Source organism: Vulpes vulpes, chromosome 6, assembly GCF_048418805.1.
Source record: "Vulpes vulpes isolate BD-2025 chromosome 6, VulVul3, whole genome shotgun sequence".
Classification (NCBI taxonomy): Eukaryota; Metazoa; Chordata; class Mammalia; order Carnivora; family Canidae; genus Vulpes; species Vulpes vulpes.
In genome coordinates this window covers 63,235,965-63,253,012 of record NC_132785.1, presented here as the reverse complement: position 1 = coordinate 63,253,012, position 17,048 = coordinate 63,235,965, and the positions used below count along the sequence as shown (strand labels likewise).

At 54.7% G+C, this 17,048-nt stretch overlaps 1 protein-coding gene across 7 annotated transcripts in view; it reads left to right on the top strand.

Annotated features, from left to right (window-relative positions):
* The window catches only part of ITPK1 (inositol-tetrakisphosphate 1-kinase), a 161,793-nt gene that overhangs the window by 88,327 nt on the left and 56,418 nt on the right, over window positions 1-17,048 (top strand). For 4 of the 7 annotated variants that reach the window (XM_072761183.1, XM_072761182.1, XM_072761187.1 and 1 more), the window contains one exon: window positions 5,801-5,926. The exons of the other annotated variants lie outside the window; for them this stretch is intronic. In XM_072761183.1, coding sequence (XP_072617284.1) covers window positions 5,801-5,926 — 126 coding nt within the window. The remainder of the gene's footprint in view (window positions 1-5,800; window positions 5,927-17,048) is intronic. 7 annotated transcript variants of the gene reach the window in all.

The window sequence follows — 17,048 nt, the reverse complement described above, 5'->3', positions numbered from 1 at the left end:
ACCCTCGGTCCATTCCTTAATTTCTCTGTGACTCAATGTCCTCAGCTGCACCTCATGCAGGAAGCTCCTATCAGCATAGTATGTGGCCCAAGGTAAGAACTTTCCAAATATTAATCGTTATTAACAATGACAGTAAGTTTTATTGTGGTAGCAAACCCTTTGAGGAGTCTCATGTGAGTCAGTACAAGTGACCTGGCTTTGTAAGATTCAAATTCTGCCTTGTGCTTGAGCCCTTCTTTATAGAAAGTCAGGGAAATTTCGACTGGTCAGCAATAATGTGAATCGTAAGAACAGGAAAATAAAAGAACTGACATTTATGGAGCGTGCTAGTGAATAGGAAAAACACGCCTCCTGTGATTGTCCTTTACTCTCACGTGTACTACATACTCAGAACACGTCTAACACCAGGTGTGCGAGCTACACTCTAACCCTCACTGCGTGTCCTGCAACTTACCTCAGTTCTGACAGCCTCTGCCTGGAGATAGTATTAGATCCACAGCCAAAGGGCTCAGTCCCACAGGCCTGCTCCCCCACCCCACACTGTTCAGATGCGACTCTCAGGTCCAGCTTGTCAACTGTGCTCCTGACCAGCCAGATGGCTCTCAATTGGAGGGTCCCAGGACCCCCTCTTCAGGTTTGATTCATTTGCTAGAGCGGCTCGTAGAACTCAGGAGCACTTTCCTTCCTGTTTGCTGGCTTATTATATGGGGCTATGTTAAAGGATCTAGTTGAACATCCAGATGGAAGAGAAGCGCAGGGTGAGGTATGTGGGAAAGGGTGCAGAGTGCCCTGTCCTCTGGGAGCACCTCTGTGTGTTCACCAGCCTGTAAGTGGTCCAAGCCCTGCACCTTTGGGATTTTTATGAGTCTTCATTGTGTTGGCACAATCCATCATTAACTCCGTTTCCAGGCCCTCTCCCCTTGCTGGAGGACAGGAGATGGGGCTGAAAATGCCAAACTTCCAATTGTGGCTTGATCTTTCTGGTGACCAACTTCCATCTGGAAGCCCACCAAGCTGTGCCTCATTAGAACAAAAGACTGTGCCAGCAGCCAGGAAGTCCCAGGGGGAGGTTGCATAATCTTGCTGTTGGCTGGGAACAGTTAGGAGTCAGCATGAGCTGTGAGACCTCAATGTGTTATTTAGCCTCCATGCCTATCAAGGGTCCTGATCGCAGGCTGTTGCAAGAACTGTATCAGGTCGTGCGTCGAGTGCCTAGAATAGGGCCTGGTCAGGCTCTACACTTACTAGACAGTCTGCTTGAGATCCTCTCCATCCCTCACCCTCTACCTGCCTTGCGTGCACTCTCTCCCTCTCTCTAAAATAAATAAATAAATCTTAAAAAGAAAAGAACAGGGCCTGGCTCAGGGCAAGTGTCTGAGACCTGACCCTAGCCACAGGAGGGTGGTCTTCAGCCTCTCTGACTCCTGCACGGCCTCCATTTGCAGCCTGTCTGGCCGTTCAGAGAGGTGTAGGTTGTTTATAGCAGCCCAGACTTCTGCAGGCACCAAATACCTTGCATCTCACATCCAGGGAGGACGAGCAGCCTTAGCATGGTGTGGGAGCCATTTTCCCAGGTCCCTTGCCTCCCTGATGAGCCCCAGAGATGGTCTTACTTTTTTTTTTTTTTTCCATATCTGGCTGCTTCTTGATCCTGTCAGGGAAGCACGTGTGGAAGTTTGGGAGAGAAGGAAGAGCTAGCACCCTCTGTTGGGGTGCCCTCCACTGCATACATGCTCTCTCCGTGGGGGCTGTATCAGGGTGCCAGTCAGGGGTCAGTGCCACAGGACAAGACCTTTGTGCAGAGGTGGTCACCTGTAGCCCCCAACGCATTGGCAACGAGCAGTGCAAGTTGAGAACTGAATGCGGATGGTTTCTGCAGCTGCCCCTGCCACATGCATTACATTCCACCTTTCTTCCCCCATTTTTCCCTCTCCCTCCTTCTCCAGGAGGCGGTTTCTAACCCCCCAATAGGAAGGAATCGCCCAGCTTCCTGGAATGTTCCTTCTAGTTGGTCTGCATTGTTTACTTTGTTCTTCAAAACACTCAGTTGAATTTAGCAAACTCTTCTTACCTCAAGCCAGGAACATGTTCTAGGTCCTCGGGATGCAGCCTCAGCCCTGGTTGGTGGGGGATCTTGGGATCTGCTGGAAGAATATGTTAAAGAAATGACTTGATATTTGGAAGTTAAATTGCAACCCCGGCAGGATGTGCAAAGGGTCCCAGGACTTTGGGTGAGACCAGGGACCCATTAAATCTTCCTGTTTGGGGTGCAGTGAGTTGAGAAGTCTGGAAAAGCATTGAACTTTGGAGCTGGGACTTGAGAAGTGAGTGAGAGCTCACTGTGTGGATGAGGGCTTGTGGGCAGGGGGACATTCTAGGCAGACAGGTGGCTCAAGCACAGGAGCTTGTGCCCCAGGTAGGACTGGAGCGGTGTGTGGCCGTGGCACTTGGCTCTGCTTCTGCAGGGCCCCGGGACATTCACGTCACTGGCCCAGAGTCCTGAGAAGGGAGTGCAGGGGCCATGTGTGCCAGGCACCCGGAGGTGCCCAGAGAATACTCGTTGAGTGAATGAGTGAGCAAGCAGTGGTGGGATGTTATCTAAGCACTCAGGGCGGCGTTAACACCGCATCTGCTGTAGAGCAACCCTGTGCCACATCCATAAATGTGATGTTGTAATCCACTGAAACAGCCCAGTAAGGTGTCATTTTATGGTTGGGAAGGTGAGGCACAGAGCAGTTTCCGGCTGTGATGGGGTTTCCAGGCATCTGCCATGCCCATCTTCCTCTCCTGACGAGGTCGGTGGGGGTCAAGGGGATATTCAGAGCCTAGGTCACTTTGAATACTGGGCCAGGCACGACTGGGTCGATTGGGTCACTTGCTATGGAAGTCAGAGGTGACATTCCAGCCACTGGGGTTTGCAGGCCTTTGTTCCACTCCTCCCGGCCCTCCCCCCTCCAGCCAGCCTCCCATCATAGTTGCTGAGGGAAACACTGGGCCCTTGTTTCCTCTGAGTCCTGAGCTCTGAGTGCTGCACAGAACACTGTCCAGCCTTGGCCTCACAGGGTGGCGTGACTTGGAAGCATGGCACCCACAGATCTCCTCTGGCCACAGTGGGCAGCCCTTTCATTGAGACATCCTTGTTCCTGCTGAGGGACAGATCAGACCCCTCCTGCAGAACAGAGCAAGTCCCTGAGAAAGTTCCCTTCTCTGGAGGCTGAGTGTGGCAGTGGAAATGAGTTCCCTTCCCCACCCTATCTGGGAGGTACAGCCGGCCCACCAGGGTCCCCTCCTCTGCAGGAATACCTAGGCCCTGCCTGAGCGCCTGTCCGCAGTGGGCTCCTTGAGATCTTTGAAGGACGGTGGACTATTCAGGGCGCATGTGACTTATCTGGCCACTTGAGGAGAAGCCACGCTGGAGAACTTTCTGGAACCAGTGGTAACTCCAGTCAGGCCTCAGTAAAGATGCTGCACAGAGAGATGGCTAAGCCAGGACCAGACCAGGCCTGATGTGTGTTCCAAGCGGCTGTTCTTGTGAAAGGGTTTTATTGGCATAAAAATGCTTGGAAAATATACAAAAAGAGGTGGCAGCCTTCCAGAACTCAACTGTTTACCTTCGTGGAGCGGCTGGGAATGTGGAGAGCTTATTTTCCCAAACAGCCCGTGCACATCAGGTCTGCAGGGCGCAGGCGGGTGCCAGGCTGAGATGAGCTAGGGGCATCTCCTGTGCCCACCTCCTTTCCCAAGCTCCCAGGACACATTTCTGTCCCCTCCTGGCCCACAGGAGAGCTGGGAGCTTCTGTCTGGAGATGGGTGTGCTGCTGGGGTTGAAGTTGTACTGTGTGACCCACTTCTCTGCTGTTTCCAACTGCCTTGGTCTGAAAATTTTGGCCTGTTGTTTGTGGTGCTTATTACAGTGGAGCCACAGGTTAGGGCAAATATGGGTTTGTGTCTGTGGCCTCTTTTGAGAATTTGTTCCTTTGCCCATGTGACCACTTTCCACTGGCTTCACTCCCTTCCTTCAAATTCTGTTTGTTTTGCTTTGTTTTCCTGGGAAGTGGGTCTGGATGGAAAAGTAATACTGAATCCACAGACAGGATCAGGAGGGTCCATGCAAGTCCCTGTGTTTATCAAAGGGGAAACTGAGGCTCAGGGGGATGATAAGCCAGGCTTGTGTGCAGGCCCAGAACACTTGGCACCTCAGCTGTGGGGCCTCCCTCCAAGCCCCTACTGGGCTGCTTCCCAGCCACAAGGCTTTGCCCGATAACTTTTCCTCCCTGGGCTCTTGGTGTCCTGGTCTGTGACAGTGGGCTTGCTGTGAGACCAGCAAGTGCTGCTTCCCTTCCCACCCAGGAGCCCTAGAGGGGTCAGCTTCTTAGCCAGTCTGACTTTTGTTCTAGTTTGCATGTAAGCTAGTCACCATTGGGTGACAGTATTATTGTGAGGTCCATGGGACTTTTTTTTTTTTTCTTAATAAGGGAAATCCCTTAACATCTTTTCTAGCAGGCAACAAAAATAGGGGAAGAGTTAAGAATACCACCAGGAAAGAGCTGGTTCTTTCTGAAGGTTTGACCTTTAGAAGAGTTTAAATAAGAGAGGATGACAGGGTGTGGGCTGGGTTGGGGCAGCTGCCAGGTCGTGGTGAAGCTCACAGAGTGGCAAGCTGTCACCACCCCTGGCCGAGGGGACAAGGGGAGGTGGGTGGTACTGAGAGCCCTGGGGACAGGGAAGCCTTGGGAGAGGGGTTGCATGCTTGATAGGGAATGTGAGGATGGTGGGAACAGACCCTGATCTTCTCTCGCCCATCTTCTCTTGTGCTTCCGTGGGCCCCTTGGCCAGAAGCCAGGACAGGGCAGCCAGGTGGTTGTGGCACTAGAGCTCCACCTCCCAGGGCTGAGTGGGCTTTGGTGATGGGGGCAGGCACTGAACTACAAGCAGAGCCTCAGATCTGCATCTGAGCACTACTACCTCATCACTGTCAGACCCAAGGGGGTCCCCACTTTCCTCATTTGTAAAATCACTTTCTCATCAGGTGGTTGGAGAATAAGAACCTAGCCTGATGCCTGCCTGGAGTGAACATCCAGAGCTGTCGTGTGACTTCTTTGCTAGGAGCTTTTGAAACAGCCTGGCACCCTGGAGGGAGCCCCACTTGTGTGTGGGTGGGGACGGGGGTAGGCTGGTGGCTTTCTCCAGCTTCTGCCGAGGTCCTCGGGGTCAGCCAGGTGCCAGGCTGGCACTGCTGACTCCAGGGAACTGGACTTACAGGTGGTGGTGGCTGGGTGCCGGGCGACAGACATCTGGTGGGTCAGGAAGCATGGTGTCAGGCCGCCCCAGCTGTTGGCAGGTATTCCTGTCTTAGGGTCAGGTGGTGGCGACTGTCTGTCAGCTGGGTGGCTCTGGCTCCCTTGGGATGTGATCTTCCCAACCCCTTGTTCTTGAAAAAATAAACACAGCCCCCCCATTGGAGCAGGACCAGCCGCGCCCATGGGGCCCAGGCAGTTGCGTACTCCCTCGCTGTGGCTGTGATAAGCCCTGATTCCCATGTGTGCACCTTCTGTACCTGGCAGCATGGGGCCTGGGGACAGAAACACAGACGTGGGGCCTGCCGAGGACTTCTAGAGGCCCAGTGGCTTTGTGCCTTCGTCCCTGTCTGCATTTTCCATGAGTGCCAGCCCCTCTCCTGCCCCCTGTCCCGGTGCTGCAGGGATGTACAGGGATGAGGTCGGGGGGGTGGGACAGCAGGGCCATGGGCTCAGGTGTTGATGCTGATGCTTTTCTCCATGTCCTCCCCCTGCCCTGACAGCTGAACCTTAGCCGGCCCATCGAGGAGCAGGGCCCCCTGGATGTCATCATCCACAAGCTCACTGATGTCATCCTCGAAGCCGACCAGAATGACAGCCAGTCCCTGGAGCTGGTGCACAGGTTCCAGGTGAGCGAGGAGGGTGAGGAGGCGAGGCCCGAGAGTGGCTCTGGGCATGTCTACGGCTGGAGCAGCTATCTCGCTGTGTACCCCCGGGAATGGTTGTGCAGCTGCCCTGCGAGGGCCTCAGTCTCCTTGGTAACATGGGATTGACCAGCGCATGGTTGGTACCCCGTCCGCTCTCTACCTGTTGTACAGACGTGCTCCACTGACAAGAGCATCACCACGTCCTCATGGCATGTGACCCGCGGCATGCCCATTCACGGTCGCTGCCTCCGAGTTGCCCACGTGTTGGAAGCCACCTACTGTGTGTTGAGAAGGGACCCCAGGGGCGGTGGGGGTAGAGCAGCCTTCCTAGCTCCCCGAAGCCAGCCTTGGTGGAGAAGCCCCTCTCTGCTCGCTGCTCTAACCCCTGTGTGCCTGTTTCTGAGCATGGACAGTCCTCTTGGCTGCTCCCTCCTCCCTGTCCCTCCACCTCCACCCAGGTCTCAACCTCACAGCGACTGCCCCCCACCTTGGGAGGTGCTGCCTCTGCCCCTCCACTGACCTGCCCTGTGTTTTCTCTGGTGTGGACAAGTACGTGATTCATTCCTCAGGAGAACAGCTTGAGGGGGTGTGAAAAACAAAGTCATGTTGTCAGTGAAAATGCAGCAACGTGGAGGGACTCCCTGGTGGGAGGGCTGCTTGATGCTTGATCATGCTTTTCAGCCAATCGTTCCTCACCTTAGGATAGCCAGGTCACTGCGAGAAGTAAAGGCCCGGGAACATAAAAGTGCCTAATGTCTGCTGCGTGTGCACCTCTGCGCCTGGAGCAGGGTCTTCAGCACCACTGTCACTGTGTTACTGCTCTTCTGGGTAAAGGGCTGTCGTCCCCAGCCAGCCCCAGGCCCTGGGAGTTCAGGACCACCCGCCCCCTGGGGGGACACCCATCCCTTGCTTCCTGGCCAGGTGGTGGCTGAACTGTGACAGAGGACCCTGTCCCCGTGCGCCGGCCTTGGGAGAAGAGAAGGTTACAGGGAAAGAGCACATCAGTGGGAAGTGGGGACCGGTGGCTCTAAGGTTTTAGCCTCTTGGTGCATTTTCCAGGGAAGTGTTGCCTGAGTCCCCGGAATCTGTCCCAGACAGGGTGCACACACTTGGCCACCCTCGGTGACCTCGGTGGAACCTTCCAGCCTGGGCATTTTGGGGATAAATGTTCACTGCACTCTGTGCTAGAGCCTGAAGCCAGATATCTGATAAGGCCAGGACATTTCCTTCTTTGTGAAGAGAACAATCCTTTGGGGAAAAGGGTGACAGGCTGAGCTTTCCAGAGGCCCCAGGAAAGGAAGAGACAGTGGCTGAGGGCCACTGGAAAGAAGCTTCAGGGCCCTGAAGCCCAGGGAGAGGCCTGTGCGGCTACACTCAGGCCTTCCTCCTGCCACAGGGTCCCTGTCTGCTGACCGAGTTACCCACACTGCTGTAGGGTGTGAGCCAGACCAGATAAACTGGCACCTAGCCTTGGTCCCGCCCCTGGTTTTCTGATTCTTGTATTAATATTTATGCAAGACCTTGAGGAGGAGACATTGGCTCGAGTAGGTAGGGACCCCAGCTCAGCAGCAGGGAGGCAGAGCCCAGGGCTCGGGTTTGTTTCTGCAGTTTGTTGTGAATAAGAATGCAGAGTGAGATGGTTTTCCCCAGAAGGGGCTTGTCATGAGGGGCCTTCCCTGGATGCCACGTTCAGGGCCCAGGAGCAGTGAGTTGAGGAAGAGGAGTCTCTTGAGGTGTCCCCCCAGCCCTCGAGCATCCTGCTCCTGGGATATAAAGGAATTCTGAGCTCACAGGTTATGCTTTCTTTCCTGGCTGCCTTTGAGGAAAGGTGGGGGTGTAGGCCTGGGGTTCCTTGCACATCACTAAAGCTGGTTGCCTTAGAAACTACTCCCCCCCAAGCCTTTTTTAATATTGGCCCCAAGAGAACTTTGGTTGGAGAATCATCAGGATGATTCAGTTGTTTTTCTGTCCAGAGTTCATGGGGAGCCAGCAGCCTGGTGCCGCCGTGGCTCTGCCTGAGATCCATCTATCACTGAGCAGACCTTGGGGGTCCTGCCCGTGGGGGCAAGTGTGGCCGGGGTGGTAGGAGGGTCTCCATCCCTGTGCTTGGGGGTGTCCTGGCCTCTCTTGAGCTGTTTCCCCAGGGAGCAAAGAGAACCTTCTCACTGTGGCGCCCTCAGGGCACAGTTACCAGGGCTGGGGCAGTCTCCTCCTGCTGCCTCTTCCAGCCTCAGAATTGCCCAGAAGGGTTACAGTGATTGTGTTCTGTGGGGCAGGTGGAGCTGAAGGTGGATCTTCCTGGGGCTTTCCCTGAATGAGCATGGAGGAAGGAGGTTTGCGTCTAAATTGATACCTATTTCCCTGCCTGGACCAGCTAGAGGATTGCTAAGTGTTCTGAAAACACTAGGGAGGACCTAGCCCAGAGGGCAGGCCCATGGGGAAATAAGGACCACCCTCACAGCCCCTAGAGTGATGAGTTAGGGCTGGTGCCCACCTGATCACTGCGTGTCCTGGTGTTACACACCGTCCTGTGCCTCCTGTTTGCAGTGGTAACAAAGACTTCGTTCAGTCTTGCGTGAGGCCCATGAGACGAGACCTACAGAGACAAAGCCTGCATGATCTGGCCATCTTCTCCACCCACATCCTCACCTCGCCCCCCCACCCCACCCCTGTGCCTCAGGCTCTGTGCTCTTGCCCGCCTCAGGGCCTTTGCCCAGGCTGTCCTTGTGCTTGGGATTCCTTCTTCACCCCCAGCTGTCAGCTCAGGTGCCCCTCCCTCAGGGAGGCTTCCCTGACCATCTCACTAAGGACAGAACCGCTACCCTAGGCCCTCCTACCTTTCTGCGTTTCGTTCCCTCCATTGGGAAGTGCATAATGCTCAAGCAGTTGGTCCTGTCTGTTCATGCAGGGGTTAGCTGCACGTTAGGGCAGGGGTTGCATCCGTGTCAGGCTCACCGGAGATCCCATTGTCGCACATGGTACCTGTTGTGTAGCAGTTGTGCCCGTAGATGGTGAAGGAAAAGAGCATGGTGGGTGCTGGCTTCATTCAGGGTGCCCTGCTGGGCCAGAGGAGGAAGTGAAGGGCTGGGGGTGGGGGTGGGGGTGGGAAGCAGGACACGAGGAAGGGTCATGAGGCAGATGGCCCTGCCTGTCGGGTGTGTGTGAGGGTTCCTCCGGACTGGGGAACCACAGGATGAACAGGTTGGGGAGAGATGGCTTCTTCTGGCCAGGCCATAGAGCTTGGACCTGATCCTGCAGGCATGGTAAGGGTGATAAGGTCAGATTTCCCTGGAAGGAGAGAGGCCTCCTGAGGAGGGAGAATGGCCGAGGCAGGATGAATTCTGAGAGGTGAGGACACTATGGTCCTCAGAACCCCACAGTGCCCCATCCTCATCCCGGAGGCACTAGGATCTCTTGGGGGTGACAGGCCAGCACCCATGGGCCCACGCAGGGCAATTCCTGCTCACCCATCAGGTCCCAGCCAGCCACTGGCCACATGGATCTAGGGAGGTGCTCTGTCCTCACCTCGGGGATGCAGGCAGAGAGCGCACACTCTCTCTGCGTGTTGGTTTTACCTGAAAGGAAACAGCTTTTTGAATCACTCTATAGTACTCCAGCCCCCATGTTCCACTCCTTAGCTTGAAAACAGGCTTATTGAGGTACCATACCATTTGCACACTTAAAGTGACAGTCTGAGGGGTTTTAGTGGATTCAGGATCCATGCAGTCCGTTTCAGGACATTTTCGTCACCCCCCCAAAAAACCCCTGAAATCTGGAACGATCATCACCTCCCCTGCTGGCCCTAAGTAACCACCACTTTCTATTTCCCTAGAGTTTTCTCTCTTCTGGGCTTTCATATGAGTAGAATCATCTGGTATTTGACTGCTGTGACTCTTTCTCTGAGCAGAAGGTTTTCAAGGCTCACCCATGTTGGGAATCGTTGCTTTCTTCCTTTTGGGGGCTGAGTAACATTCCATTTGGATGCACATCGTGTGTCCAGCCATCACTTGATGGTCATTTCCATGTTCTGACTATTGAGAATAACGCTGCAGGGGTGCCTGGGTATCTCAGTTGGTTAAATGTCTGACTCTTGATTTCCACTCGTGAGATTGAGCCCCATGTTGGGCTCCATACTGGGTGTGGAGTCTGCTTAAGAGTCTCTTTCTCTCTCTCTCTCTCTCTCTTTTTAAAATTTTATTTATTTTATTCATGAGAGACACAGAGAGAGAGAGAGGCAGAGACACAGGCAGAGGGAGAAGCAGGCTCCATGCAGGGAGCCTGACGTGGGACTGGATCCAGGGTCTCGAGGATCACATCCTGGGCTGAAGGCAGGCGCTAAACCACTGAGCCACCAGGGCTGCCCTCCCTCTCTCTCTTTTTAAAAAGATTTTATTTATTTCAGAGAGAGAGCATCAGCAGGACAGAGGGAAAGGGAGCAGCAGACGCCCCAATGAGCAGGAAGCCCAAGGTGGGGCTCGGTCCCAGGACCCTGAAATTACGACCTGGGCTAAAGGCAGATGCTTAACCAACTGAGTCCCCAGGTGCCCCCTCTCCCTCTCTTAAAAAAAAAAAAAGCTGCTATGAGCTTTTATATACACATTCACACTGCTGGGTCATGTGGTAGCTCTTGACTTGATGCAGGGACCCCCAGCACTGGCCTTCCCAGGGCTGCGCTGACATCCCCACCAGCAGAGTGTGAAGCCTCGGTGTTCCCACCTCCTCACCAGCACTTAACCTGACTTCCACTTCAGCCATCCTAATGGGTGTCACGTGGTATCTTGGGGTTTTCATTTAAGCTCTGTGACAGCTGCTGACATCAGGCATCTCGTTCTGTGCTTCTTGGTCATTTGCACATCTTCCTGCAGCCCTCCTTATACTTCACATCTATGGGCTCCATAGATTTATTTGCCTATTTTCCTCCTTTAGCCTCCTGTGTCCCAGAGCAGAATACTTGGGAACGCTGCTAATAGAGCCTGCTGCCTGGGGCCAGGGCTCTCTGCACTGCTGCCTTTTGGCCGGCCTTGGGAATGTCTTTTAATTTCCTCCACGCTTCAGTTCCCTTATCAGTGAAACAGGGCCAGTCTGCATCCCTGTCTCCCAGGGCTACGGGAGGACTGGGTGTGCTGACTGCGTGAGCACCCAAGTGCTAGGCCTGGGCTGGTGGATCCTGGAGCCCAGGCAGGGCACCTGCTGCCTCTGGCCTGTGTGGCACCTGCCCCCCGCCTCCCAGTCAAGCTGCAGACTCCAGTTCCCTCTGACATCAGGGGGGTTGGTGGGGCTCTGCTGCATGTCTGGGAGCTGGGGTGACTGGGCAGCTCAAGACAGGTTGTCATCGTGGCAAAAGGAGGAGAACTCTGTGAAGCGAGCTCCAGCCCTTAGTTTGTGCCCCAGCACAACACTTGCCGTGGACTCTGCCACGTGAGTGGCCTCACCTATTCTCATGGCTGAGCCACACCACAGGGAGGTGGGCACGCGCGCATGGTCAGCTTGCAGGCCAGGGAACCAGATGCGGTGGAGATAGTGCAGCAGCCCCACAGCATCCTTTCCTCCCAGGAATTAAAAACAACAGTTGTCATGAGGATTGAACAAGGAAGATGCGCCATGCCCTTAGAACAGCACTCGCTCTGAGCGTGTGTGCTTGTGGATACATGTTCCCTACTCTCACAGTGAACGCCTGGGTGTGATGACGTGTGTCACCAAGAGGCCACAGAGTCAGGCCAGCTTCTTCTTATTAGTATTATTACCACCACCCCAGCACAAGCACGGCTCACCCGAGCCGACCGGAGAGTTCTCAGTCGTGATTGTAGTCCGCGACGCAATTATGGAAATGTCCCCTAATGGGAGGCATCTCTGTGACAGGAGCAGAAAGGTGCATTGACTTTAACAGGAGGCAGGGCTGGGTGGAGGTCTGGAGACTCAGGTCCTAGGCCCGCCTCCGCCCCTGGGGCCTCAGTGGCCCTGCCTGCTACCATGGGAACGTGCGAGGATGGCAGCATGGGGTGGAGGCACTGGGAGCTGCGGTTGCCATGAGCAGCAATGATCCCCTCCAAGACCACAGCTCCACTTACCCCCAATCCCTAGGGCTCCGAAATGATTTCATGTTGGGCCGGATCACAACCTATCAACTTCTGATGTGGGCTGTGTGCCGCATGTTGGAGGGGCAGAGTGGAAGCAGAAGCAGCACAATTTTGTTGTTCTGGGCCTTCTAACCTGATTAGGGAGAGAACATCTAAAACTAACAAAAAATAAGTGGATTTTGTTTATTTGGGAGCAGAGCTTAGTGGCATGTGGGCTCCCTGGCTGGGGGTGTCAGAATCAGAATGCTGGGTCTGGTGGTGCAAAGGGTCTGGGTGGTCACCATGGAACCTTGCGAGAGGCTTGTGCTTCTTCCCAAGTGGGTCCCAGCTGACCCCCTGTTTTTTTGGGCACTCCACATCTCTTAGCTCATTTTGTGCTTACTTCAATCCCTGGGAAAGTGGAATTACTTCCCCATTTTTCAAGTAAGGAAACAGGCCCAAGAAAGTTAAGGCACTTGCCTGGGATTGCTCAGTTAGAACTGGACAGCCAGGATTGTAGCCTATGTTCTTCCAAATATGCCTCGGGGCAGCTTTGGCTGGCAGGTGACCGACCCTTGGGAGGGTGAGGGCCAGTGATCCGGGGTCACCTGAGGGAAGAGGTCACCATCTGGGATTGCCTCTGGCACCGCTGGTGCTGCACAGTGATGAATGTCAGCCAGCAGATCCCAGTGGAGGCAGAACTGGGCATAGCTGGTGACCCTGGCCTCAGAGGATAGGTCTGATCCTGGGGTGGCCCTGAGGTCAGCCTCTTTGTGACTATTGCCCTGGGTTACAAGGCCACCCCCGCACCCCCCCCCCCCCACCCAGCTGCGGGTGGAGATGGCTACACAATCTCCCATTGTGTGCCCAGGTCAGGCATTGGTGGTGAATCATTCCTTCTCCCCAGGGGAGGTTGGTGCCATTTAGTGCCATTAGCCTTTCCTGCATGGAGCGGAAGATTGGTCCCCCAGGCAGACCCACGACTTTATGACCCCGTTTCCAGCCCCCAGCAGAGCTGGACTTTGCACAGCACTGGGTGGCACAGTGGGAGGGCATGTCTGCCCTGGAAGCCTGCACTCTGACCCAGCACACTGGCTGTGTGTAGATGGTCAGTGTTCCAAGGCAGAGGATTTGAGGTATGTTGGGTTTTAGAAATACTAATGTTTATAAATAATCAAGTTTTCCAAGGTTGAAGAGGAACTTTTCTTTTTTTTAATTTTTTAAAGATTTTATTTATTTATTCATGACAGCACAGAGAGAGAGAGAGAGAGAGAGAGAGAGAGGCAGAGACACAGGTAGAGGGAGAAGCAGGCTCCATGCGGGGAGCCCGATGTGGGACTCGATCCCTGGTCTTCAGGATCACACCCCGGGCTGAAGGCGGCACTAAACCACTAGGCCACCGGGGCTGCCCTGAAGAGGAACTTTTCATGCACGGTATTTCAGGGTTCCTTAGCTCTGCTGACTTGTTGGGCCAGACGACTATCCTGAGGGGTTGTCCTGTACATTATACAATGTCCACCCACTAAATGCTGGTGACACCACCCTCAATGGTGACACCTAAAAATGCCTCCAGACATTGCTGAATGGCTCCTGGGGGGCCACTTTGCCCCTGGTTGAAACCCCTACTTTTCCCAGAGCACAGCTGTTCTGAGGGCTTCGGTGGGTAAGTGAAGCTCTTCCTGTTTTAAACACGTTGATATTGACGCCTCATTGGATACAGGAGCTGGGTTTTGGAGATCGGGATCTCAGACCATGAGGTCTGAAGTCTGTCTCCTGGGCTCTTGTTTCAATAACCCCTGCAACAGAAAAGTCACCTTCTCCATTCTCCTCTTGCTGTGTTCTGAGGCCGTGACTTCCTGCCTCGTTTCCATGTTTCCCACATGGGCTGCATGTTCACGATATAGCTATTGTGGTTTTCTTCACCTTCGTGCAGTAAATCACAAAGCCTCTCACCAGCCAAGCTGGCCTCTGCTGACCTTGGTCCTCCGAGGCATGGGGACCTCCCTGAGGCCCTCCTCGCATGGCCCATGCTGCTGGGGTCCACGCCCAACTGTCTTGGGCCTCTGACTTCCCACAATCCCTGGCTTCCAGCCCCTGACCCGGCCTGTGTCTCTTAGTCTGTTCATTGAGCTCGAAGATTGATCATCAAAGATCTATTGGGTCGTTCATCCAGCAAGTCTTACTGTGGCCAGGAGTCTTCAAAGACTACAGATACAGTAATAAATAAGACAAATCAGATGGACTCACCCCTTGCCCCCACACAGTTGTTATGGGGGGGGGGGGCGTGGAGCAAAGGAAATGCAAACAAAACACAAGCAAATAGAGGAAAAAGTCACACACAGTCTCTAGTTAAGGTAAGTTCTAGAAAGAAGAAAAATCAAGGCTGTGACAACAGGGAAGTTCTTACCATTTCAAGCTGCAGCCTCTCTGAGGAGTTGACTTTTGAGCTGAAGCCTAAAAGCCCGGTTGATCAAGGGGAGGTCATGGAGCCAGCCTGGGGCAGTGTCTTCCAAGCCCTTGGGCAGCAGGGACACAGAGGTTCAAGGACCCTGAGTAAGCTGGTGCGGGTATCAGAGCACAGGGACTGAGCATGCCTGATGGCTGTGGCTGGAGCAAGGCCGGAGGTGCAGGGGGAAGTCAGCCTGTGAAGCTCGGCCAGCGGGGTAATGCATGTGGTGCTTATGTGGGGTGGCAGCAGGGGCTGGCTGTTCTGGGGAGCTGCAGCTGGTGCTGGAAGCAGGACACTGGGGGCCCGAGTGCAGATGGGAGGGACCCAGGTGGCTCTGACGAGAGTGGCCCTGACTTTTCTGAAGTCGGGCAGCACACTGCAGACCCTGCACCAGTTCCCAATGACTCTTTCTCCCTCCCCTACCATGGCAGTGTGGGCTCCCTGAGTTCAGTGAATAACACTTACACACCCAGCAAAGCTGGGGGTTCCTGCAGGCCCTGGGGAGGCCTCAGCTTGTTCTGGGAACTACGGTGGGCTCCCGTAGCTAGGCCAGGATCCCGGGGGTGAGGGGGAGGTGGCCCCAGGGCAGGGGCTCTACAGATGCTCACAGGAAGGGGAGTGTCCGTGGGCCCCACATGTGGAGGGGGTCCACGGAGGTGTTAAGACAGGTGCTTAAAGAGCGTGGGGCCCAACTGACAGCTGCATGAGTGGGGAACAGACAGCCCCTTTCTGGTCCTTGCTGTGCTCAGCCACCAGCTCTTGATGGTTGGGCCAGGAGACTGCTGGGACCCCCGGAGCCCCACTGCAACCCTGGATGGCAATGCTCATCTGTCCTGGTTTAGCGTCAGCCTGTGAGGGGATGCTTCCGACCAGCACCCAGCCCTGCAGGTTCTTCTCCTGGCTCCAGAGGCCTGCATGGCCTCCATCTCTCTCCTGAGGACCTGAGGAGGCCGTGGCTCCGTGACAGGGCATGTGACTATCATCAGATGACCAGTCTGGCCAGGCACTGCACCAGCTCCTGCTGACAGGGGATTGTGAGCACTTAGAAGTTTGGTGTTGCAGTCTGGGCACCGAAAGGGAGGGATTGTTTTCCTTGGGCGGGGGGGGGGGGGGGGGGGGGGGGGCTGGGAAGGGCAGGGAGGAGGTGTTTGCCATCTTTAGTAACAGCATTCTGTTTACTTCTGGCCCCTTCTTCCTCAGCATTTGGGCTTACATTTTGGCAGGAGCTCATTTCCTCATGGACTTTCTCACCCATAGGGACCACAATGTGCTACCCAGGCTATTTGCCCAGTGGAGATGGGCTGGGAGGATGACCCAGGTGGAGGGACAGTCATGGGGGGCATCTGGCCTCGGGATGGGGGTGCCGGGGTGACCCGGAGGCCACCAGCTGGGACACAAAAGCGGGCATATGGAGTCACAGGCCCAGGAGAACCCATTGTCTCCTGGACCCACACAGGCACTGTCTCAGCACTTTCCTTCCCCTCATGCAGAAAAGGGTTCGCTTGCCCCATCCATGGTATGAGTCTGCACAGCTCATCCTGGAGGCTGGGGCCTGGGTGTTCCGCCTTCTCCTTGGCCCCTCTAGAACCCCTTGTCCTGTAACTGTTCTGTTCATCAGGAAGGACGGGCGCGGGGCTGCTTATTGCTCATGTTCTGCTCTGAGGAAGCTTGGTGGGCCCTCCCTGGATGCCCCAGTGTTTCTCCTACCTGGTGCTCCATCTGGGACCGAGAATCATCGTCATCTTGTGGACTGTGACTCGCACATTCCTTAGGTGCTGGGTCGTCTGTACATGGCTCTCAGCGGCCCTGACAGGCTGACTCTGGTAATGTCAGAGTCCCTTCCACCACTGCCACCCAGCCAGCCAGTTCCCATCTTGGGCGCAGCCATCGGTTCCCTTTGGCCTTGAGCCTTTTCAGAGGCTTCTGTGTTAGTGAACAGAAATGGTCTTCCTTTCCCTACACAAAGCCGTTGTTCAGACAGTAGATCTTAGAAACGAGGGCAGGCTGGGTGGTTCAGAAGTTCAGCACTGCCTTCAGTCCAGGGTCTGATCCTGGAGACCTGGGATCGAGTTCCACGTCAGGCTCCCTGCATGGAGCCTGCTTCTCCCTCTGCCTGTGTCTCTGTACCTCTCTCTCTGTCTCTCATGAATAAATAAATAAAATCTTAAAAAAAAAATGATTTCACATCAGCCTTTCGGACTACCTCACTCTGTTTAATGGCTACATGGTATTCCATTCACTGACCTTAAATCCTTCCCTTAAGCAGCCCTCTAGTGATGGAACATGCCATAGTGATGAAATGCCCTTGCACACGTATCTGTATGCGCATGCGGGCAGTTCTGTGGCGTAAACACCTCAAAATAGAAATACTAAGTTTCTATATTATTAATTTTGGTTGGTGCCCAGTTTCTTCCCATAAAGTTATACCAACCTAGAATTGGCCTGTGCTCCACCACTTTGGGAGATGCTCTTCTCATTGGCATAATTTGGCCTGGAGTTCTGGAGTATCGGGGGGAGGGGGTGTGCCCCTAGCAGTCCCCTCATCCCATTGTGTTTGCTGCTGGCACTCGGGGCCGTGGCGGGGGCAGCATCTGAGCCA